Here is a 25,419-nt window from a genome sequence, read left to right as displayed (position 1 = left end):
AGGGCTGGTGGTAAATGGGGAGTTGTACAACATGCTGGCAACCTCAACAGCTCTCAAAAACAGATTGCAAGATGAGCTCACTGGCTGTGGGAGCAGAAACTGTTGGTCTAGTTCAAGTGTTGCGTTATATTCCAGCTGGCTTTCTTTAGGATTATTTTGAAAAACAGGCATTTTGTAATTTATGCAGCAATAGTCAGGATGGTGTTTAATCTGCAACTTGTTTATGGTATTTAAATCAGATTACAGAATGTTGTGCCAGGTTTTGCAGAAATAACAACTAACTCTTATTGACTTCTGAAGTATTTCTCATTTGAAACCCTGCTTTCTTTGGACCTGTGCATTTCTGAGAACCTGATGCATTTTGTTTGTGAGTGCAGACAGGCACTGTTTATTATTTTAAGTAATCTGATTTTTCCTTAAGCAATGCAAAAGAGCCACTTGTACCACTTCCACCAAACCTCTTCCACCATCACAAGTAAGAGGCTGTTTTGTCTTCTGGTTGTAACAGTACAAGTGGGACCAAAGTCATCACACTGGCACCTCAGTAACTGTTGTTTAACTCAGAACCTGCTTAGGTTTTGTAATTTGCTTGCTGGTATCCATCACTGGCTTTTGTGTGAGCATAGTTTGACTATAAAATGGCTTCAGGCAACAGAGAAATATTCAGCAATGATTTGCCTGCCTAACGAGGAAAGTTTCACTTAATTAACAGGATTTTAACATTTTAGCTTTTTGATTTCTTAGTCACATTGATCTGTGTGTAAATGCAGAATGGTTAATAAGTGAAATCATTTTTCATGGTACAGTAGACAATCCCGGTTACTTTTGACCACTCTCATGAACCCGATGGACACTGTTGAAATGTTGCTGATGATTAATGCTCAGAATGTCCTTTCACTGAAATCTCCAGAGTACCAAACACAGAAACGGGACACATTTTTACACTGTGAAACTTTATATATATGAATTTACAGGATTTAAAACAAGTCATTCTCTAATCATAATTAGCTGCCAGAATCATAATAGATCTACTTAGACAGTTCCCGTACAGATGAGCCTCATTATCAGTCATGTTAAGTGCTTAATACTGTTCAATCGGATGAACTCTAAAGCAATACATAGTACTTTGTGTACGGCTGATCACAAGTTAGTGTTCATTCTGAGTTTGATCATTTTGTAGCATAATCACTGTGTTTGGATTTGATTGTGTTTCACTCTAAAATAGACAAATCAGTTCATTGCTTAAAAAAAAGTAACTGATGGATATTCACCACTGCTCTTTTTCTCTCTGTTCCATCCTGGTCATACATTTAGAAACTCTGCCCCCCCTTTGGGACCAACTGAGTCCGTGTTTGAGAGTTTCATTAAACAGTTCAGAAGTTCATTTCAGGCCAGTAAGCCCAGTCTGGCGATCTTTGCTGAAAGGAAGGAGTGAAGAATGAAGACAATTGGCTTGGGACACGAGTGCAAGTCCAGTTGCTGTGAATAGAACAAACGACAAACACTTGATCTTAAAATAGAAGTTACTTATCATATGGTTGTTTCATCAGTGACATAAATCCAACAGCAAATATTTTCTAAAAAGGAGGCAGTTAAAATATATAAGTAAGATTTATTTTACTCACAATTTCACCCTCTTTGCCTCCGAAATCCAAATAGAGCATCCGCACCCCATCATCTGAGGACATTCGGAGTTTCTCAAAGGGGTAGCTGAATAGAGGATGACCATGAGGAGGCTCTCCTTCAGGCAGCACAGAGAAGCCCAGCTCATAGTGAATGACCAGTCTGCAGTCCTGACCCTTATACATGCAGCCTGAAACAAGGAGAGAGGCTTCATCAAAGATCAGTCCTGAACAGAAATACACACAGTGGTGTGTTTCCCAAGTGCCTTGTTTATCATGTAAAGATCAACAAGGAGCGCTGAGTGATGCTTTCTCTAGGAAAATAGTGTGGGTTTTACATTACCATAAGAAAACCTGAACAAAAATGTTTAACATTAGAAATAAAGACTAATATACCAGTTAGGTGTGTTTTTTTTTTTTTTTTTTTTTTTTTTTTTTAAAGACTTAGCTAAGGTTATATCTTACAATAAAGGAGGAAATGAGGACAAAGCTAGACCCTTATGACAAAGTGAAACAAGGTGCATTTATACCCCAATACAACAACAACAACAAAAAAAACTCAATAAAGGAACATCTGTGATATCTACACACCATCGCAAATACCAAAATGGTGAAATATTGTTAAGAAATTAATGGGGATTTCCCCTTTTGAATGTGACTATGCACATTCAAATTCTATAGAATGATGAACCGCATCCAACTTTTTTTGTTTTTTGTTTTTGGATAAAAAGATTTGCTGAAGCTACTAAAAGCAATCTCAAGTCTGATGTTAAATACAGCAAAGGCTAGATAAATTCTGCATGGATTGTGCAATGACACAGCAACATTGAGTAACCTATTAGCTCTGGTTACTACCACCCAATCCATCCCATTATGTGTCTCGTAACTTTCCCCCTACTTCAGTTTCCTCTTTCTATAACGTTCATCAAACACATGTTGAAAGTCCAGAATTATTAGCTTTATACACTGCATGTACACCAGTAAGCTACCTGCTTAACTACTTCCTTTTGTTATGCATCTAAGAAATTAGAAGTCCATACACTAGATGTAAATGCTTATGAGTATTTCTGAGGAGGAAGGCCATGAACAGGGTTTAGATACCACAAAAGGGTCACATAGAGAGCATAAAACACACAGATAAGCAGCTTAGCCCCTGCTTTGACTATTTAAACCTCAGGTAAGGAGGAAGCTGGCGGATGAGTGGGATTCCCCAAATAAAATGAGTATACTGGAGAGAAGGGTCAAACCACATGTAGGCTAAATGAAGCAAAAGTAAGCGGTGACTAACTAGGCACTGTGAAAACGAAGGCTGATATTGATTTAATCACGCTATGTAGAAATTAAAAAATTCATCTGCGATGGCAAGAAGCAAAGAAATGAATTCAGTGTCTCAAACTTCATGAGTCACTACACAGCAAAAGCAGTTAATTAGAAGCCTGAATTCAACTCTTGATAAAACATTTAGCCTGCCAAGTCAAGGTCACAATGCTTGTTGGTCAGATTTCCTGCCAACTTCCTTGTGTGGGTTGTCTTGCATTCGAGGGATTTAGAACAACTTTAACCTGCTGATTCTGTTATCTATTCACTGCCCATCTTCATCAACATGGTGCCATGCACATATTACTGGAGCCAGTTAGAAAGCTATTTAAATCAGCTCTAGGCAAAGTGAAATGTCATAAGTGTGGGCCTACTCAAATGCAGCATCAAAAGAATCAGATGTTACACATTCGAATTGTTAACTACATTGTACTACTGAAAATATATTAAACCTTTGATACACTGTGCAACTCTGCTATAAAGGATTCCGAACCGCTCAGTAATTGACTAATAGCAATGCTTGTTTAGTATTTCCAAACCATTCAGCTTTTGTTTTGGACATTATAACAGACATAAAGGCAGAGAAAATGATCCTTTAAATTTGCTATGATATTTTTTACAATTGGGTAACCTACTGTTTATAAAATATCCAAGACAAAAATGAGAGAAAAATATCATCTACCTTGGTTTTATAAACTATTAAGTAAGTTTAAAAGTATGCTACTGGTTTCCCCCAGCTGAGTTATTTACTACATACCGTACACTTGGCATAGCAATTTTTCTGTAATAAATCAAAAATGCCTCTCTAGTGGACTGTGCTGATGATGAAAAAAGAAACTTTTGAAAAGACAAGGAGGTTCATGTTCTCCCTTCTCACTCTCATTCATCTCTTTCTACTTAACAATACTGTAACCTTACTCCTGACCTAAAAGGCTGACTGAGGCTTTCCCACACAGTGGATTCACACACTGTTGCTTTCATCCACACACAAAGAGACTCCATTGAGCCACGGCCAGAGCAAAGGAATCTCCTTCGTCCAGCCGGAGTGGGTCTTTACAACACCCGGCTTTGCAGTAATGCCAGGAATTTATGGCCCCAGACATTTGTTGTGTTCAAGTCTGAACGACTAGTTGGTGTCAAGTTCATGCTGACTGTGTGTGTGTATGTGTGTGTTTTTTTTAATGACACTTATAATGAGGTAGGAGTATGTATGGAGGATCAGTGATCAGTATTTTTCTCTATACCTTCTCTCTACAACAAACACACTCCCATATTATTTAGGCTATAATGCATCCAAATTACACAATACATCTAATCAAATATGTATCATTTTGCAATTTGTTCAGTATGTTTCCTCCTTATGGAAGCAAACAAGGCAGATAGACCCATAGTTTCAAAATGAAATAATATTGGTAAAAAGACTTGAACACAGGATCAATTTACCGTTCACAGAAAAGGAAAGTAACTTCCAAACTTCATACTAGTTGGTCATTACCTTAACTGGGTCAAAGGTTGTATTAGTCACAGAATAAATACCAGAATCAGATGAACAGAAAAGTGGGGGGAAAAAAAGCCAAAAACAGTTTAAAGGTCCCTCTCTGAGCCAGTAAAATTACAGAAGTATGTCTTGTATAACCACTAACTCTGTATAATTCAAAACAGGTTACTGAGCTGGGAATATCAGCTTGGAATATGGTTAAAGAATCAAGAATATGGACAGAATATGGGCATCAGGGTCAAATAAAATGTTCCCAAATTTGACAACTTATAGCCATAGAGGTTCGGGTTGACAGGAAGTCTATAGTAACTCAAATAACCACTCTTTTAAAACATGGTGAGCAGAAAAGGATCTCAGAGCACACAACATCTCGAACCTTGATGCAGATGGGCTACAACAGCAGAAGACCACATCGGGTTCCACTTCTGTCAGCCAAGAACAGCAATCTGAGGCTATAATGGGCACAGAGCTGAAACACTGAAACTTCACTGAAATAGTTGAAGACTGGGAAAAACGTTGCCTGGTCTAATAAATCTCGATTTCAGAATCTGGCATGAACGGGATGAATCCGTGGATCCACCATGCCTTCCGTCAACATTGCAGGCTGGTGGAGGTGGTGTGATGGTGTGGGGAATGTTTTCTTGCCACACTTTGGGCCGTTAATACCAATCAGGCATCATTTGAATGCCACATCCTATCCGAGTATTGCAGCTGCCTATGTGCATCCCTTCATGCCACAGTTTACTCATCTCAAACCGGTTCCATGAGCATGACAATGACCTCAGTGTAGTACAGTGACCTCACCCAGTCACCAGACCTGAATCCAGTAGAAACAGAGATTCACAGCATGAATGTGCAGCTGATAAATCTGCAGCAGTTATGTCAGTGTGGACCAGCATCTCACAGGAATGTTTCCAACACCTTGTGGAGTCCATGACATGAAGAGTTGAGGCTGTTCTTACAGCAAAGACCAGAATATTACTATGCTGTTCCTAACAGTGGCTGGTAAGTATATGCTAACAGTTGTATTAAACTGTAATGAATTTGCTTGTTAAATATCCTATTTTTATTTAATATTTCTTTGTATATGTTTTACAGGACAGCAGTCGCTACAGCAGCACACTGTGTACTAAAGTTACGCCTGCACAAGTTTATCTCCTGACCTGGTCATTCACTGTTAAATCATGATTAAAGGCACAGCCCGGAAATCTATTTTTGTAAGAAAAATAGGAAAAATGTTGCTTAATGTAGTTTCAGAATTACTACTCCAAGTGCAGCTGTATTTAAATTTTTAGTTCCCTTGCAACAAAACATTTTACATTTACGGCATTTGGCAGACACCCTTATCCAGAGCAACTTACACTTATCTCATTTATACAACTGAGCAGTTGAGGGTTAAGAGCCTTGCTCAAGGGCCCAGCAGTGGTGGGATTTGAACTCACGAGCTTCCAACCAAAAGTCCAACGTCTTAGCCACTGTGCTACCACTTCCCCCCAAAAAAAGTTCTTCTTCAAAGACCACCAACAACAACAACAAAAAAAAGAACCTTAATGTTATAGTGATCTCCAGGGTCTCACATGCTTCTAATCACTCTGAGCTTAGGGACTGCTCCAGCACTTTATTTCCCGGAATGCTTTCGCCTGTACCCTTTGCCAACCGCACAGAGACCACACAGGAACTCGGCCACTCTAAAAATACTTGCATTCTCTTTTATGTTTTCGATATTAATGACGCACGTTAACCAACTACTAAATGACCCATCATGCTTCTGGGAATTCCAGTCTATCTGTAGTCTCGCAAGAAAGACAACACCGTTTAACTAGTCAAATCTGATTTTCTATAATCTCCACACCAATTCAAGTAGCTTATGCAAATATAAAGAAAAGTGAGGTCACTAAATAGGATTCAGAGTTTTATGTCATTGCAATTATTTCTCTAAAACCTTTTCACTAGTGTTTTAGAAAGCTACAAAAGGTGCAGCAAAGCTAATGAACTGGACTTGGCAAAAATGTAAATATGTGGCAAATAATCTTAATGATGTGATCTGCTAATCTTTGCAAAAATTACCCAACCCAAATTTCTACTTTGTTAACAAGAAGAATAGGATAAATCCTCCAGTGAATTTCACCCATTATGTGGATTTGAATTGGCCTGAATAAACTGAGGAAATTGTTTCTCAGGAGCAAAATCTGAATAGCGCAGCAAAATGCTAGATGAGGCAGTATTAAAAGGGCAATTTTAGCAGTTTTGCCTCAAACAATACAAGAACTGAAAGTAGCATCCTCCGATCAGGGCTGAACTTACTGGTAGTCACTTCTTTGATCATCTCAGCAGCGGCGTGGCAGCCAGTGACAATGTGTCTGGTCCACAGTGACAAGTCTTTACACGTTTCAGCTCGGAAAACGTGAGTCTCGATGCCCAGTCTCGTGCCCGTGCGTGTAGCGAAGGACAGCTCCCCGCCTGGCTGGGGTGAGCCTCTATCTGGACCAGAGTGTACCAACCTGAAGACACACAAAGGCAGAAAAAAGGTTTAGCAGCTGTCCACACATAGTGCTGGAAGTGTAATAGAGAATAGCAAATCTAGAAACAGTAATCAAGTTAACTGAGTAACGGTATTATATAATAAGGAAAATTGTAATTTTATTCTACACCAGCACTTTAAAGTGCCCCTTTAACTGTGGTATGAGATTTTTAAAACAGGATAGACTACTCTTTATCAAAAATACAACCTACACTGATTTAAAAAAAAAAACTCTCAAAGCTAAAAGCCATCGTTATAAAGTTTAAAAATATGCTACTGGTTAGTGACTGGCCAGATTGTGTACTACTTGCACTTCCTTATACAGCCATTTTATGTCAGTGTTTTTAAGAAATGCATTGTTGTAATCAGATACCGTGATGTACTGCAAACTGCAACGTTAGCTTGTACAGTTCATACCATTCATACCATGGATGCATCTTAAAGCCCCTAAACTCTTCCTTGAAGCATATTATTCAGTAACTACTAAGAACTTTACAGTCACTCAAGTGAAGCTTATAGGAAAGGTATTCAGCCGAGAGAGTGAGGAATGTTAGATCTGGAGGCACTGAAGAGGTCCATGTCCCTCAGAATATATCTTTAAGTACAGAAAGATTATTTGGGGACTTCGGCCCCATGTCCAGATTCTTGCTACGAGTTCTCAATGTTAAATAGGTCAATCTATTTACAGCTCAAGAAGGCCTACGGTTTAAGTTAACTTCAAACTTACATGATTGAAATTATGAGACAATTTGAAAGGTACTTTTGACACAAGACAAAAAACAGTTTGGTTTCTAAGGTTCTATCTGACCTTATTCAACAATCTAAGGTTCTATCTGACCTTATTCAACAATCTAAGGTTCTATCTGACCTTATTCAACAATCTCTTAATCTCATGAAATAACTAACAAATGTTGGTAACTCAGCAGAGAAAAAATATTGAGACTGTTAAGTCCAAATTATGAACATATGCTTTTTGATGTTTTACTTTTCTGAATGTATTCTCCAAGATCTAAACTACAAGATATTTCAACTTTTTTAAAATCTGAAGTTATTTCTAAATAAGTTATCTTATTTATATTAAAGTTACATTGTAAAACATTTAACAATATTAAAATACATTATAACATACGCGTATGTGTGCAACCACACAAACATACCTTACACATAAAATAACAACTCAGGAGAAAAATCTCACCCAGTAATGAAGTTTAGGTGGTTAACTCACTTTCAACCAAAATGCCAGATAGAATCTTAAAATACTGATGCCATCAAATGTGTCCAGAGACGGATAGTACAGTTAGTGTATTATACTCCAGTACAAAAATATCACCAATTGCCAATTGTCTCCTCGAGACATGCCTGAAGCATCAGGTTCTTGAAAAGGCTTTCACTTTATAAAGGCTGATTAGCTGGATAAAGCTTAAGCCTGGACCATATGGAAAATTTCCACTGAGAATTTTACGTTAGAGTTACATTTACTCTTTCCACAAAACTGGTTCACAGTGAAGAAGGAGCATTTTGGCAGTTGCAGGTGGAAGCAGTGTGGCTGTAGACATGCATTCAGCTCAGCTGGCACAAGGGCTTTAGTTCATGGGTGAGTCTGTATTGCTGGATAAATTGTATGCAAGAGTGTGAGAGATGCCATGAGGCAAGCAGAATGTGGGCTTTTTGAGTTACCTAGTGAAATCTGTTGTTTCTGGACAAGGTGGTGGGTGCATGTCTGTTTCTGGGGAAACATGAATTAGGATGATGTTTGTTTCCATATACTTTATCTTGCAGAAGGTGTGTGTGCATGCGTGTGTGTGCGTGCATGCATGTGTGCATGCACATGTATAATACCTTGTAGAAAGTAGAGGATATGTGTGTGCTGGGTTGAGCCTGTTCTCCTTCATACGTGTCATGCTGTCATACAGCATCAGGTCTTTGTCGGTCACCACGACCACCACCGGCTTCCAGCGTGGCCTCTCGCTCTCCGTCTGAAACAAACACAGCCACATAGATGGATATTATTTATTATTTACTTCACTGGTCCAAGACGTCTGGACAAAGAAAACAGTACATTCAACAGATGGCCACCAAAAGTCACTGGCAGAAGAATCTCTGGATCAGCTGGATTTATGCATTTTTTATTAGCCTGATGCTCATATCCAAAATTCATGCATTCTTAATGATCCATAACAGCTTATCCAATTCAGGGATGCGGTGGATCCCGAAAGCCCTGAACGCCAGGCAGCTGTGCACACTGGATGGGTATTTAATGTGGAAAAATGAATGTGATGTGATTGAGTCATTCATGTGATTCCTTGATGACTCCCATCATAGCAGCGATTCTCTGTGGGAACAGCTCAAGGCGTGGCGCATCTGGCTACAGTACCCAATTTCCAACAAAGTAAAGCCTCAGACTGTGATCTTCCTTCTTCATGGCAGCTATGACAAGTAAATTATTTCTCTAAGTGCTCGTCTAAGAACGCATTTAAAATATAGCGTATGGTACTTACAGTAAATATAGAGGAGTGCAAGAACAGTGAATGACTCATCCTATCAAAAACGATCGTTAACCACATCACCCATTGCCCTGAGAAAGAAAATTAACCAGCATCGCTGTAAATGTAAAGGAGCACGGAGTAAAAATTGGCCTTCTGCAAATAGGGAGGGGAAAAAAAAAAAAAAACAAGCAAAAATGATAAAAATCGCCTGACATAGCCTGGCATACTCAAATCACCACAAATCACCAGTGTGCTCTTTACAGGGCAAGCTAATAAGAGACACTGGCAGGGCCACACACATGCATGCACACACACACACACACACACACACACACACACACACACACACACACACACACACACAGGGAAAAGTTGCAAAGGGAACTAGGTTACAGTCTTTGGGCCCTTGATGCACTGGAAGCTTTTCTCCCCTTATAATTATTCATCAAGAGCCTGACAGCTTGGTAATAAGAGACAGTAAGAGGGAGCTCATTAAAAAGCAGTGAGAGAAGAAGTGGTTAGCCAGCCTGCTTATAGCATGGTGAAGGCCCTAACATTACATTAGCTACCTCTGCCAGGCCACAGCTAAGTGAGTCTTCAAAAGAGGAGTCAAAAATGGAGGCAAACATGCAGTCGAGCTGCCACCAGCTGCTAAGTCTGTGGGTTGAAGAGACCAGTGAGAATGACGAAAAGCTCTGCCACAATGCCACAGCGGAGAGCTAAACCAGACTTTTTTTTCCCTTTCTTGATCATGAAACAGCTCAAAAAGCTAATGATTTTAGCCACACAGTGTACAACAACTGCTTAAAAACCTAAAACTAACGCACATTTGTTTAAGACTCATTCTGTTACAGATCAATAAACCATGAGCGATTTTCTGATTTCCTCATCCATGTAGAGTCTGTTTAAAACCAAGCACTATCCCAGCAAAACACCATAGCAACACGATATTATCACGAATTGTGTGTTTTTACTCAGCTTTGTAGAATACAGCCATGTTTCAGTCAGGGATTTGAAATTTGCCCATACGGTGTTACTGTTCTCTCTAGAACACTTCATTCCTGATTCATACTGATGAGGCAAACTCTGCATATAATCCCTTAAACCCAGTGGGATATGAGTTAAAGAAGAGCTAGGAGACTTGACTTCTCACAAGCACATCAGAATGCAGTTGCAATTTTTTTTTTCCACAAAAAACAACGTCACTCATACACTTGCATCTCTATTTCTATTACTGTTGTAACAAATTCATTTCCTTCCTGTGGGTTACCCTCTATCCATTTCTCTCCTCACCATGCTTCACCCTCAGTCACAGTGAAGGACATATCCTCTCACTCTTTAAAGCCAGCACCTTTTTTGCAGTTAAACTTAAACTGTTTGCACAGTAACAAATCCCATTGTGTCACATGGTAACATATCAAAACAGCTCTAAATCACAGCAATATATTAAACTGTTGGCTTTCCCTGTTTGCTAGCTGCTTTGCAAACCCCTAAATATTAAAATATTTAAATATTAAAATAATGAAATACAGTATAAAACTGTCTGCTATGAATAGAAAGCTATTCTCCTTCACACAGCGAACATCTCTCTGCACACACTACATGCACTGACCTTCTCTGCCAGCCAGCCGAGGTGGCGTATCTCCTGATTCGCCCCAATGCCGTTCCTGGCTGCTTCACTGAGCTCAGACATCACCTTGTTCACGAGGTTATTGGTAACAGACTGCATGGACTCGAACCAGGCCTGAGCTGAGCCGGAGTCCGAACACCGCAACACCACCGTGTGCTTTGCGTCAGGAGAGTGTAGCTCCAAGTGCCTGCAGAACAAACAGAGACATGAAACACAGCCCACCACTGCACCTGTCAGCTTTCTACATGCTTATTACACATGCAGCATGACCACTGTTTTACTTTTCATTCCATAAACATACTTAGAAAAAACATAGGGTGTCTTAAACATGGCCGCTTCGGATAGACGCTTCTAGCTTTCTAATTAAGAATGAAGAAACAATCAGTTATATTGCATCAGCTGTCTTCTCTACAAAACCATTTTATTATGAAAACAGAAAAGAACAGGATGGAAGTGCTGTAGAGTCAACGATCTGGACTTCGAGCTCAGGAGTGGTCCAGAGAGCCGATCTCTTATCCACTTGAAAATGGTGGTCCTGGGTTCACTTCAACTGAACCATAGATGTCGAGTAATGTGATTGATTCAACTTCCTGTTTGTTCACTACATGGCCAAAAGTATGTGGACACATGACAAGTCACACCTACTGTATAGTATGTGCTTTTTGAACATCCCATTCCAGATTTAGTCCCCACTTTTCTGTTATAATAACCTCCACTTTTCTGCGAAAGCTTTCCACTAGATAGCGTGGCTGTGGGGATTTGTGCCCATTCAGCAACAAGAGCATTAGTGAGGTCAGGCACTGTTGTCAGGTGCAGTCAGTGTTCCAGTTCATTCCAAAGGTGTTCAGTGGGGTTGAGTTCAAGGCTCTGTGCAGGTCACACGAGTTCTTCCACTCCAACCTTGGCAAACCCTGTCTTCATGGACCTCGCTTTGTGCACGGGGACATGCTGGGACATGTTTGGGCCTCTTAGTTCCAGTGAAGGGAAATTGTAACGCTACAGCATACAAAGACATTCTATAAAATTCTGTGCTTCCAACTTTGTGGCTACAGTTTGGTGAAAACCCACATATAGGTGGGAGGGTCAGGTGTCCACATACTTTTGGCCATATTCTGTACTTCCTTGATGCTGGGGGAAAGGATTGTTCATAGACTTTCTTAGGTCTGGAACTTTGCAACTAGTTCAGCTTTGTGGTGCAATTGTTTGTACTGAGAACATGGCAAAAAATGCATGTCTTGTGTTGGCCTGCATGGATAAAAATAATATTATATAAGAAATACTCTTTGTCTGAACATATGCCTGCTAAAGTAATGGTACGATATGATAATTTAAAAAAAAAAAAAAAAAAAAAAAAAAAAAAAAAAAACAGAAAGAACATTCCAAGTTCTCCACATTCTCTGGGTTCACTGGTTCCTTCCCACTGTTCAAAAACCACGGCAGTAGGTGGATTGGTTTTGCTAAACATTGTCCTAGGTGTGAATGTGTGTATGTGGTGCCCTGCAACAGACTGGTGCCCCATTAAGGGTGTATTGCCACCTTAAGTCCACTGTTCCCAGGATAGACTTCAGATCCACCGTGACCCTGACCAGGATAAAGTGGTTACTGAGGATGAATGAACGATTTGACAGTGCTTGAGTGAACTGGGATGTAACCACAGTTTCACAGGCGTGGAATACAAGGTGAACTTGGGGTTTGTCTCTTTTGTATAAAATATATATATATATAATCACGCAAAGTGAACATATTTCTTGAAGACTTAGAAAACTGGAAGCTGTACATAAAAGTTCACATCAATTTTGTACAAAAGACATGGAGTTTGCTTGAAAGAGCACCAAGGTATTAACTTAGTTCATGATTTGCAGTAAATCAGCCGAGCTTCACAGTGCGTACAGTGATCCATGCCTTACTCATACATCATATCTCATAGGAGCTTTAACCTACCCAGCAAGTTACATTATCATTTCCAGCTGTTCCATGCTGGTAAAAATAGTTCTGTTTTATTAAGATGGAGAGTTGGGAGGCTGGGTGGGAACAGAAGCCAAAACGAGCTGAATGGAGTGTTTGCGTCCGTCTGCGGGAGAGCAGCTCCTGGACCAGGCCCAAGGAGTTTTCTCCCATCCAGCCATGATGTGGGAAATCTCAAGGCTGCTGGGGATGTCTGAGCCAAATTTAGAAGTGCAGCAATAGATGCTAATGTTTTTTTATGCCTTTCGTCAATACAGATACAGTTTGCTTTTCAGCATGGTAAAACTTATTTAAGGAGTAGAAGCAAGATCTGATCATGCAAGCCACCTCAGTCCTGTCCTTATGTAATAATGCTAATAACAGATCATTAAGGAGAAGACAGAGACTTGTAAAAGCCAGCCATCATGGATAAAGAAGCACTGGAAAAACCTTGATAGATGGTGTAACTTATTTTAGGAGGGGGAGTCAAATTATCCATCATTATCTCAAACTCTGAAGTCATATTCAATAGGTTTAAATATAAGAGAAGCTATTTTTAGTTTTAGTTCCAAACATGACATGTGTCCAAACCAAACAAGGGCCACAGACACAAGCAGGAAGAGGAAGCCTGTGATAAATCTGTCAGCAAGAGCTCCTCCTGTCCCATCTACTGTCCAAATTCATCTCTCCTACACAAAACAGCTGTGTAAACTTCCACATCAGCTACAAGGCACATGTCAAGGAGAGAAACTCAGATGAAGTGTATGCTGACAGCAAATAGGTCATGTTCAAGCTGTATTTATTCCAGATGGGTCTGGTGCCAAAAAGTTTTATAGCAATCGTCATGTAACCTGTGGCAGGAGGCAGGTCTTGTCAACATCGATGATGCTTCTGGGCAGGAATGTTGATGGATGCACTGTCAGTCTCGAGATGAGGCTACGTAAATGTGTAAATTGAAGTAAAGCAGGATGGGTGTGGTTGACCCCGCTGTCAGCTGAAAAGGGAGGAAGATGGATGGCATAGCGTGGTGGGGAAAAAGCCTTTCTCTTTGTTACCACATGGGAGTACACTCATACCACACATTCAGGACAGTATGGTACACAGGATGGTTCATTTATTCATGTTCATTAACCAAGTTATCGTGGTCAGGGTCACGGGAATACACACTGAATGAGCTGTCAGTCTATCAGAAGGCATCACGCACACACATTCACACACCTAGAGGCAATTTAGAGTTTACCAGCATGTTATGGGAGGAAACTGCAGAACCCGGAGGAAACCCACACAGACACAGTGAGAACATGCCGTAACAGAAAGCACCCCGGGTTCGGGCTCGAACCCAGAACTCCGGATCTGTGAGACAGCAACACAGTAACCCGAATAACATAAATACACTGAATAACATAAATAAGCTGGATGGTTTCCAGATCACCGTTACTATATGGTTTATCAAGTGTCATTTGTTTTATATTTTCTCTATGGCAGAGCACTGAACATTGTGTCATACTTAATGATGAGTTAGATATAAGATGAATGATCACAGAAGTAGCTGACTATGAGAATGGAATCTTGCGGTTAGAAAGTTTCCAAAGAAAAGCCCACAATAGGCGAGAAATATTGCTGTAGCAGAAAAAAGATCTTTTCAACCAGCTCAGCTGTGGAACATCACTTCCTCCCAGACTTCCTGTGCACCTTCTGGTTAATCTGAAAAACCACAACGCACATTTTCCTAACTAATACTTCACTGTAATCAAAACATGTTTTGTTGATTGTGGTTGAATAATTGGGTAGAAAATAGCAGTTGTGAACCATGAGCAGACTTTAAAAGCCATTGAACTTTGATGCTGTGCTCCCCATCACTTTTCGTGTGATGATCGTTGACATTGAAATATGAGCACGAGTACTTTGTTCAATTTACATTTGCGGGTGGAAAAGAGATAAGAGCAAAGATAAGAGCTGTGAGTTGGCCTGCAGTCAGTAACCATATATTCACCTTGCCAGTAATTACTACATACTGTTAATATTGACACAGCGGCTCAAAGAAACTGAAAGAAAGATTATCTTATCAGCAGAGATCCACTTTGAAGACTATAAAAGGAGAAAAAGATCAATTCAATTCTAAGTTATCAAGCTCAAAACCACTTTCCCATTAAAAAAAGACAGCTAATCATGTTTTGAATCAAATCTTATATAACCTATACTTTCCACACAGTAAATGTATGTGAGCATTAACATTAAGCTTCAATTTAATCTTGAAATATCATTAGATTAATACCCGTTTTCTAAATCTGTGGTGTTTCTGAATGGCACATTTACCTGTTTTCTGGATCAGGGGTAGTCATAGCCCGCGTGACGCAGGACATTTTGAGCGGGATATATCTGCAGTCTCCCTGCAGTGACAGTGAAGGTGGGCTGGGGGGCACTTCGCAGTGGGAGCTGCCGAGCCGAGGAGATTCAGGTGGAGGTGTCTCCCATCCGATCTCTGCCACTGGAGAACCCTTTTTCACATATGGTGTGGCCTCTCTCATGTACTTCACTGTGACAAAACAAAAGGGAAAACAGCTGTGGTTAGTTCACATCTTACTTTACATGACAAAGCACTGGTGTGACTATTATGGAAATCAAAGCTTAACACTATCACGCTTAACACGTGAAACACGCCTCTTTCTCACAGAGTTACATCTGTTCTCAAGGCAGGCATGTAAATCTCCATGTGCTTTTAATATCTATTACTGTCACATTCAGATCAGAAGTTGAGCAACAAGAAATGTAATTAGGAAGAACCTGAGCAGAAACAAATGCCTGAGGTTATAAAATGCTTATAAGTTTTATATAAGTTTCATATAAGGCTATAAGTAAAATGGCTCAAAACTATTCAAAACTGGCATCACGGCCTCTAATGGTGGCATCCTAACCTCTACTGTCAAAATCATAGTTCCTGCCATCATGCTTCATTTACTCAGTATGGATATACAGTAAAGTCTCTTTGCTGTGCAGGACTGCACTCTAGGGAAGCTCCAAAAAGACAGAAGTCATGAATGGGCTACGTAAGGACTCAAAAAATATAACTGAATACAAAAATGTATTGTACAGGCAATTAAAACTTTTATAAAATGCTTATAATTATAGCTGCTCAGTGCTCGGCTCTATGAGAGAATGCTGGAAAATATCGCGAGTGCTCCTATTTGCAGATTATGACATTTTGGATGACATTCCAAAGACATTTCTGAAAAGGTATGAGATGTCTTTATTAAAGAGAATAATAATCTATACTACAAGCTAGAAATGTCCACACTGACACTGTCGATTGCTCTAGTCTGTATCAACCATCGAAGTCAGAATGAAACCCCAGGGACTATTCTAAAACCCGGACAGGTTTCCACACGCCTTCTCATTATCATATAAGCTGCAAAAAAAGACAAATAAATGCTGGAGACAATTAAAAAAACGTCATGAAATGACAAAAGCAGGAGTAATATAAAGTTATTTTTAATTTATTTTATTGACTGAGACTTTAGAAAATAATTCAAAGACATTTTAACTATAATTTTTATTTTTTAATTCAGTTATATTTTATAATAATAAGGTTTTGGAGATTCCACAGCACTCTTATGAGCACAATTGCTTTATATACAGTTGTTTGACTTTAGAGTCATGACTTTATGAAGGTTGTTAACACAATTTTGTTAAGCAAACACCATTCCTCACTGCTACAAAAGGGACTCAGTGACATGAGTTTACATATGCCAAGCTCATTCAGGGAAATTAACAAGAACTGACAGCTGGAAACAGCTGGGGAGAGCTGCTGATGTGCCCCCAGTGAGTGATTACACAGGGTTTTCAGCACAAGCGAGGCAGTGGAACTTTTAAATGACATGGTATGAGCTTTTGCGTATACATTCTTCATTCAGAGTTGATCTGTGTAAAAGCCACTCAACCAACACCTCATAATTATATATAAAGCATCTTAGACATAAGTAATGCTAGTTATGAACATAGCTGTATGTGTGGAAATCTAATGGCTCAATTCAATTTCAGATCATATCTGTGAATCAAACATGTATCTTACTCCTTAACGATTTATTTCTATAACCTGCATTACATTTTTCTTTCCGGGAAAAGCACTTGCTGCATTTAAAACTTAATACAATTTTCAGTCATCATGGAAAACATTACTCTGAACATTTTTCCAATGAGGCTCTCAGAACAAATTTCAGTGTTTGAATTTGCATATTCAAAAGCGAAAAAAAAAAAAGAAAAAAAAAAACCCTGAATGTTTGAAATCTGATGTACCATGTTCTAATGTAAAAATTATAATGAAAATGAACAGCGACAAAAATAATACATGCCCTAAAAGTGATATTAGACCACATAGATTTATTTTTTAACAGAGATTATCCCAGTCACAATTTTTTAATCTCAAATGGTGCTCTATTAGGCATTCAGTGCACTACACAAGTACAACACCATTACACTTATCCCCGGTAAATGAGGAACTAACTGGGTGAATTATTCCAACTGAGCAATTACTGTGGGTAAAACAAGTCTGAAACATTAAAGTTTATTATAAAAGCTAGGGCTAATGTTCGCTTTGTCTGTGGCGGTGTAGAATTAGAGGCTAATTAATATTTATTGCTTTTGACTGCTAAACCTTTCGAGTAATTTCAAATGTAAATGCAATATTTAAATGAATCTGACCTTATTTATTAGGAAAGTAAAACTTTCCATTAAAAAAAAAGCATTTGTGCAATAAAATCATTAATGCAGAATTGTTCAAGAATCACAATGCATCAGATAATCAATTATTTCTCCCATCCCCTATTCATTTTCCTCTAGTTAACAATAAATGCTCACACTCAGTTCTCAGAATGAAACATACTGAGACATGGAACTGTGTTTCAAATGGAAGTGCAGGCTAAAATTGCACGCTTTTATCTTGCACTTAAACCAGAACTGTCAGAAACCCCTGGCCACAGCAGCACTGCTGGAAGTGAGAACATCATCAATGTACTCACTAATGTATTCCACACAGAAATCCAGACTGTACCGTTAGCAAAGTAGGCGTATGTTTAACATCTGTTAAGGCTGTTTTAAAATTTTTGACTAAATGTTTAAGGCTGAAGAACCTGTTGCTATGTATTTTTTAAAAGACAAACTAACAGCACAGGGTGGGAGGAAAGCTGTTTGCTTGACAGCATAAGCACACAATAAACAGAACTGCTTTTATCTGATAGTAGTTTTAAACTGTGGTAACATTTTTTTACTTCCCGAAGTAGAGATATTTACAGCTGAAACTTCAAGACTTCCCCAATGCTTCATCAGGGAAATAAAGTACAGTTCCTTCCAGATGTCATGTTAAAGACATCATCTTGTTACGGTCTGCAGGTTTCTTAGTATAAGATTAATACCTATGACTTTTGGCTATAATGAGATCAATATGTGTTGTAAAGTAAAGCATAATCATAAGGTTGTCTTTATAGAAATGAGCCAATTACAAATTTTCTGTATACTGACATGTCCTGCTGCGATGCACTGGCGTCCCATCCCGGGGTGCCCAGTGTTGCTCCGGATCCTCCATGACCCCAACCGTGATAAAGTGATTACTGAAGATGAATGAATGAATGAATGATGTGCTGATTGTGGAGAAATGTACATTAGTATAAGCTAGGAATGTAATTAAATACAAATACATCATCCAGAATGAACAGATAATACTGTATATTCTAAACAGAAAATAGGAGACGCACTATTAGGTTTTAGGGATTGATTATTTTGTTTGTTTGGTTTTTTTTTTTGGTTTTTTTTTACATGACAATGTGGCAGTCCTTAGTAACTGCCTGGTCAGGGTCACTGTAGCTACTACTTTATTTATATTTTTAAAAAATGTGTTAGAAAATATCATTGGGAATTACAAACAAGAAGAATAACTGCATGAGTGGGATTAAAAACACTCCTGTGCATATCTCATGTACCTATCATATCTCATGTACATATCTCAGTGATAAGAGGTTGAGGAAGTGTCAGGACAGAAGTCTTCTGGTTTAGGCCATGCCCACTTTGGGTTTAAATCCAAATACAGATACAGATACAGCCATTGCATTACACCTCTAGTATAAGCATAGTGGAAAACCAAAAAGGAGGAAGCTGGCCTTTTTTTAACAGCATACAGTGTACTGGTACTCAAGGGACCCTTCAAATAAAATTGCTATAAACCAACAACTGCAAGAAAGCTTGTGAGTACTTCAGCTGCAGGGGCTAACAGTTTGCAGAATAAATAAATTCTCTGCCTGCATCCATCAATGTCAGTGTGAGCACTGCAGAGGTAGGATTTCTGGGTTTTTAGGTGGGTAGAGTAAAAGTGAATGTGATTTGCAAAGCTTCATTCACAGTTTTGTCACTGCTGCCAGACTGTGACAGTAAAATAAATGTTAAACTACTCTTGCCTATGCCATACAACATTCAGACATAAATCAATAAATTAATCCATTAAGACAGGATTCCATTTTTCAACATCAGTGTGCTTTCAGTAAGTGAAATTATTCTCTAGCCTTTCAAAGTAACCAGTTATTGCTTCATGCTTTTAACAGGAGTCACAACACAACTTTGTATACATATTTTTTAATCATTGTGTGTTAAGGGGACACTGGAAAGTGCACATTTATTTTCCCTCGAGGACAAGAACCAAGCCTTCACTTTCAGAATTCTTCACCTGTTAATTATTTATCTGTTGCATCCTGCACTGTCTGAGGGAAAAGAGAAGAAAGAACAGGGGTAATCGAGTGGCAGACCTTGGTTCAGACGCAGCCATGGCAAAGCACTGCAGCAGATCAAACCAAGCACTTGGAAATTACTGCGATAGAGCCGATCAACATTTAAAAATAAACGGCTATAGTTCAGCGACTCAAAGTTTTTAATACGAAAAATTATGGATTCTGCAGCAGCCAATCACAAACATTATGTAAATCATTTACCTGAGAGCAGCTCATCGAGAAAGTGAACTTTTCAGACATTCATTTTAATCACTCTGATTGGTGAAGTAACGAAACTGCTTGTTAAAAAAAAAAAGACTTGCGAAAACAATGTTTAAATAGAACTGGACAGAGAAGCATGTGTCTCTGTCTCAAGTTCAAAACACACGTCTCATCTGTTCAGAGTTAATGGTGCTAGTCTAAAGTGGTAACGTAAAGTGCCACTATGAAACAAAACATAACCACATCAAACTGATGTTGTACTTATAGCCTTGAAATCCTCACTAATTGCTAAGTATTAAAATGTTGTCACCATTCAGTCATGTTAGTTGCTTATCCAGAATTTTTTCTGTAGCTGCACCTTAATAAATTTTACTTGGATACCCCTGAGATGGAGTGTAATTGTGTGCACTGTTTTTACTCTTTGAAACTCATACCACAATCCAAACCCTTCCCCTTATTCTCTCTGTCTCCTCTCCATAGTCCAGACTTTGCCTTATGCAATTCACTTTATCCTTCACTGTCCATTTGCAGATGACTGAGACCTATCATCTAACAGCTAAACAGCTCTGACATTCACACACAAAACAAAACACTTTGCTGGCAATCACATAGAGTGAATGAAATCCAAGCTAACATATCCTCCAGCTTTATCAGGCTGTAGTTGTTGCCAGTGCGTCACACTCTTATCGCTACTATTATTACTGAACATGTGCCAGGAGTTTCAGCGTGCATCCCTATTTCATTGTTCCAGTGTCTGTGGAATGTTTTTACTCCACACCAGAAATGAATGTTTACTTAAACACCAGTGGATTCGTGCCTAAAAACTATCTCCATGCCCAAATTCTTCAATTTTCCCTGAAAGAATTCCTGAACTGCGGCCCTATTAACCTCAGTGTAATTATTTATTACACAATAGAGAGCACTGTGGCTGAGCACACACTGAATCCATTGGCCATCAGGTGTACTTCTAACCAGCACTTTGTGTTCTGTTCTTAACTGGTCCTAGTCATTACAGCTGATTTGATTTGTGGAGAATGGCAGGCTTTGTCTGCGTAGGAAGAAAATGCACTCATCAAGCTCCGAGTGGAAAACACTAATTTGACATATAGTCTGTTTGGATGCAGAGTATCTCAGAGTAACAAAAGACTACTTGTGTGTGCCCTAATTGAAGACCAAGGTTCTTTCTCCACTGCAGGGACAAATCAGCAATAGTGGGATTGTGTATATGGTATAAAAATAACAGAGAGAGAGAGAGAGAGAGAGAGAGAGAGCGAGAGACAGAGGAGAGAGAGAAAGATAAACTTTTGGGTGTGGTGAACACACCAAAATGAATGTACAAACATTGCTAACAGAAAACAACTCTCTTGTTTAAACAACCAGATCCTTTGGGTACAATTATCCTTCTATGGAACACACTATGGAAAAAATGTCAACAACTGACATTTTTATAGTTCTACTGCATCCACATGATAGATTTGTCAGTTTGCTTGTAAACATACAACATTTGGCCTTAAATGTCACTTATACATGACAATGGACCATAATGGGTAATATTTTTTCATCAAAAAGGTCATTTTCAAATGCCAATTTCTTACATGAACATTTTAAATATATGACACAACACAATATACACTTGATAGTCAATTGATTAATAATAAAATATAAAGAACACTGAACATTCGTTTTTAATTGAGAGATTTAGGCCCCTTTTAACAAAACTAATTGTTCTAGACTCAAACTCTAAAATCTCTAGATTAAAACCCTAAAACTGTCCACTCCAAGAAAAACTTTTTTTTTTAATTCCAGTATCTACACCATCTTGCCAAAACGGTCCTCCTTCCATGAAAATAATGGACATTGACCTAAACTACATAAAAATTCCTAGACCAATCAAGCAACTGAGATATTTTTCCTAGTAGGCCGTTGTTATTTATGCATGACAGATTGTTTTTAATCCATCAGGAAGCCTAAGTCTTTAATTATTTCATTTGTAATGCATTCTATTTATCTTAACCACCTTAAAGAAGCAAAATTTTTAAAAATTAAAAAAAAAAATTGACTTCATGGTATTTAAGTACTTTAAAATATGCTTACCATGGTGTGCTTTGACCATGTTCGCAAGAGCTAGCAGGTCTTGTACAGGGTGCCTTCATAACCAAAGAGTTTACTTACTTCACAGAAAAAAAATAGTTTGGATTAGATAAGAGAGAGTCCACATCGCTTTATGAAAGTGAAAAACAAATTGTGTGTTAAATTATAAAAGTGCCTCCGTTGTGGGTTTGAAAGGATTCTACTCTATGGCCATCCTGTGTTTTAAGGTGGGACATAAATTATAGCCTTATTAGATCAAGTATTCAGTTTCATTTAGACAACAGAGAAATCAGAAATTTTCCTTTAAGTCTAAGCATCAACAAGCCAGCACATCTAGCCATAAGCTACATTTAAAATTCTTATCTGAGCTAGACATGGCCATAAACTTACACAGTCATTCTTGCCTATCCTTACATGCAGTGTGTGTTTGAACACATACATCCAATTAGTCAAATATGAAAGTAAATCTGTTCTGATCTGATCACCATGGCAACTAAGCAAATTCTAGGGTAAAAAAAAAAACACAGAAAGAAAGATTAGTCCTCAGGTCATATGTGTACACTCTCTGAAGTGCTCTTTCTCAGCAGCACGCTCTCTGATGAATATCACTCAGGACCAGACAGAAACACACAGTCAATGCATCTGGTCATCAGATTGTGACTAAACAATGAGCAGGACACATCTGTGTTCACTGAACCACAAGGGAAAGACCAGGTGCAGAATGGCGCTGTTTTCTGCACAGTGTTTCAGAGCTCAAGGCCAACAGCGGTCAACATGTAATAATATGACAGAATGACTGACGGTGTGGAAATGATTAACACACAGTTTCTGCATGGCTTTCACAATGAATGCTGAAAAGTGCCAGGAAAAAACAAATAGAGGACAACATTTCTGAAAGTTAGAAAGTGATAATGAGATCGCATTGCATTGTTTTACAGACAACACTCCAAATACAATCCTCTCTAAAACACAGAGTGGCAAGAGATACACATCATCTCATTTTACTGTGAATAGAGAACAGAGATGAAAGCCACCTGAAACACAGTGCAGCAATGCAAACAATATAATCTGAGACTAATTTAATATATTATAATTACGTCTAATATAATCTATTTTTATGTAAGATATTTTTTATCCTGCACATGTTGAATGTTGAGGCTAAAGTGATAACCTGATTCCTCTAAAATCTAAGCAAAACTCAGTTTTCTTTAATATTCTCAGTTGCAAAATCTCATTTAACCAACTGCTACGTGCCCCAGCGGTCACTGACCCAATGCTCTCGACACATGAACCATAATTCAGTGCACGCAACCGAAGAGTCAGTTCACTTGCAATGTCACAACATGGGCTGTTCCCAAATGATAGATGAGCTGCATTACTAGAGCTCCAATACAATTCCCATGGAGCTCCCACGCAGGCTGCATTGTGTCTTTCTTTATACACTCATGAACCATGTAATAAAAGCTGGAGGATGTAGCTGTACCTGTACCTCAGCTGTTAGCAACTGGAACAAACTGGACCAACTGGGGATTCCTGTGCACACAACTGTGCACCTCTGTGCTGCAACACTTATGAGACTATCAACTCTCAAATGCATGCAAACAAAAACTAACATGGCCACTTGGGTTAGGGCTGCACAGGAGCTCATTCATTATTCATTTCTTGTGATATTGCAGTCCTGATATTGCAGCAGGCTGAGATATAAATAAATGAGTTATATAATTATAATTATTCATTTGTCCAGACAAACAGTATTCCAGAGGAGTGCTGGTGTGGGTGATCTGATGCAGCATTCAGCAAAAAGGTTTAGATTGCAAATAATATAAAATGATCCTTAACCGTTCCCATGAATTTTTTAGCATTGTTCTGAATACATTAGACGTCATATTACACCGTTATGTAATAAAGACAGAGATAATAAGTGATGCATAATGCGCCCCTAAAAACAGCCCAAACAGCTGAATTCATTAGAAATAAAGTTGTTTCCTCCACTACTCCCCGAGTGTCCCTCCTACCTTCCAGCGTGACCACTCGGCCGGCTCTCTTTAAGCCCTGCACAGCCTCGTCGTGCGTGGCGTCCCGCAGGTTCACGCCGTTCACTGACAGGATCGCGTCCCCTACGTAAAGCGCGTTCGTCTGATCGGCGGCTAGCCCCTTGAAGATCTTGCTGATGAGTATCGGCATCTTGTTTTCCTTCCCTCCTTTGATGCTGATGCCCAGGCCGCCCACGTCCTGCTTCACGACCCTTACGCACCGCTTCCTGTTGGCGATGGCCTCGGGCACGCGCTCGGGTGAATCTGCCCCAGCAGTTCTCGCGCCGGTCTCGGGACTGTCGGGACTCGCACGCGACCCGTTAGCCACGCCGTTCACATCGCCGCTTCCGGCCGCGTCCTCGCAGCTGAGCGCGAGCGCCTCGTCACTCAGCTCGGCCAGCACTCGGTGCCATCGCTCCCGCACCAGCACTTCCAAAAATCCACTTTTCTGCACGCGCATGCCGGAAGCCGCCGACGCTACCGCCATCTTTGGATCATTTCTGATGATAAAACAGCGTTGTGAGTTTTCACGCACGCAGGGACTTTGTCCTCGCACCAAACTCACGAGCGCTTTGGGAAAGTTTCAGTGCGCCTCTGGTGCATACTTGCTGGAGCGTTTCTCCACTCCGAGACACACACACACACACACACACACACACAAACAAACTATCCGTGATGGGTGGAGCAGCTTTCTGGGATGTGTCCTATCAGCCTGAGCAAACTGTGGAAGCGCACGAGACGCCTACAGGTCCTTCTCCGGAAATGTAAAGAAATAGAGCTTAAATGAAAACATTTGTAGTAGTGACGGACGATTCACAAAAGAGTCGGTTCTTTATGTCCGACTCTCACATGAGTCGAGTGAATCGATTCGGAAACATGAACGAACCAAGTTACGGCACTTGTGCTGTTTAATTGTTGCTTGTTTGTTGTGCTTGTGTGGCGTGTGGCCAGTGTAAATACTTCTTAGCATTTGAGGAGGACTGGGAATTGGGAATGTGAGATGCGTTTATCACGCAAATGTTCTTCTGTAGCCGTAAGAATGCGGGTTGACTTCTGACAGGATATGAAACTCAGTGTCAGGGCTGAAACTGTAGTCTACACAGAGTAGCTCTCGGACTGTGAAATAAAAGAACACGCGAGTGAAAACTGTTCGAATCACTTAAACGACCAGTTAAAACCATGAAGCAGGGAAGTGAGTGGTGAACTGAGCGCACGTGCGTTTCTCCACCGACGACTTGCATGAATACGCTTTAATCCGTAGCCAGGGATTTCATTATAACAGCAAAAGCTCCAGCAACTACTTTGC

General features: G+C 39.5%; 1 protein-coding gene across 1 annotated transcript; it reads right to left on the bottom strand.

Moving 5' to 3' along the window:
* Nucleotides 1–936: 936 nt before the first annotated feature.
* On the bottom strand, nt 937–24,886 carry sntb1 (syntrophin, basic 1). Its single transcript, XM_026940195.3, has 7 exons — nt 24,096–24,886; nt 15,335–15,554; nt 11,057–11,261; nt 8,798–8,934; nt 6,742–6,938; nt 1,626–1,813; nt 937–1,479 (listed from the first exon to the last, which is right to left on the bottom strand). Exons 1-7 carry the CDS (start codon nt 24,598–24,600, stop codon nt 1,387–1,389), a joined length of 1,545 nt encoding a protein of 514 aa, XP_026795996.3. The 5' UTR covers nt 24,601–24,886; the 3' UTR covers nt 937–1,386.
* Nucleotides 24,887–25,419: the final 533 nt, after the last annotated feature.

This window comes from Pangasianodon hypophthalmus, chromosome 1, assembly GCF_027358585.1.
Source record: "Pangasianodon hypophthalmus isolate fPanHyp1 chromosome 1, fPanHyp1.pri, whole genome shotgun sequence".
Taxonomy (NCBI): domain Eukaryota; kingdom Metazoa; phylum Chordata; class Actinopteri; order Siluriformes; family Pangasiidae; genus Pangasianodon; species Pangasianodon hypophthalmus.
This window is presented reverse-complemented; position numbering and strand designations above follow the sequence as displayed.

Excerpts from the sequence above, each read along its gene's own strand:
- sntb1 (XM_026940195.3), bottom strand. The coding sequence starts at position 24,600 with ATGGCGGTAGCGTCGGCGGCTTCCGGCATGCGCGTGCAGAAAAGTGGA. Across the intron at positions 11,262-15,334 it reads ACCCCTGATCCAGAAAACAG|GCACTTGGAGCTACACTCTC; the intron begins GTAAATGTGCCA and ends TTTGTTCTGCAG. Across the intron at positions 8,935-11,056 it reads TCGGCTGGCTGGCAGAGAAG|ACGGAGAGCGAGAGGCCACG; the intron begins GTCAGTGCATGT and ends TGTTTGTTTCAG.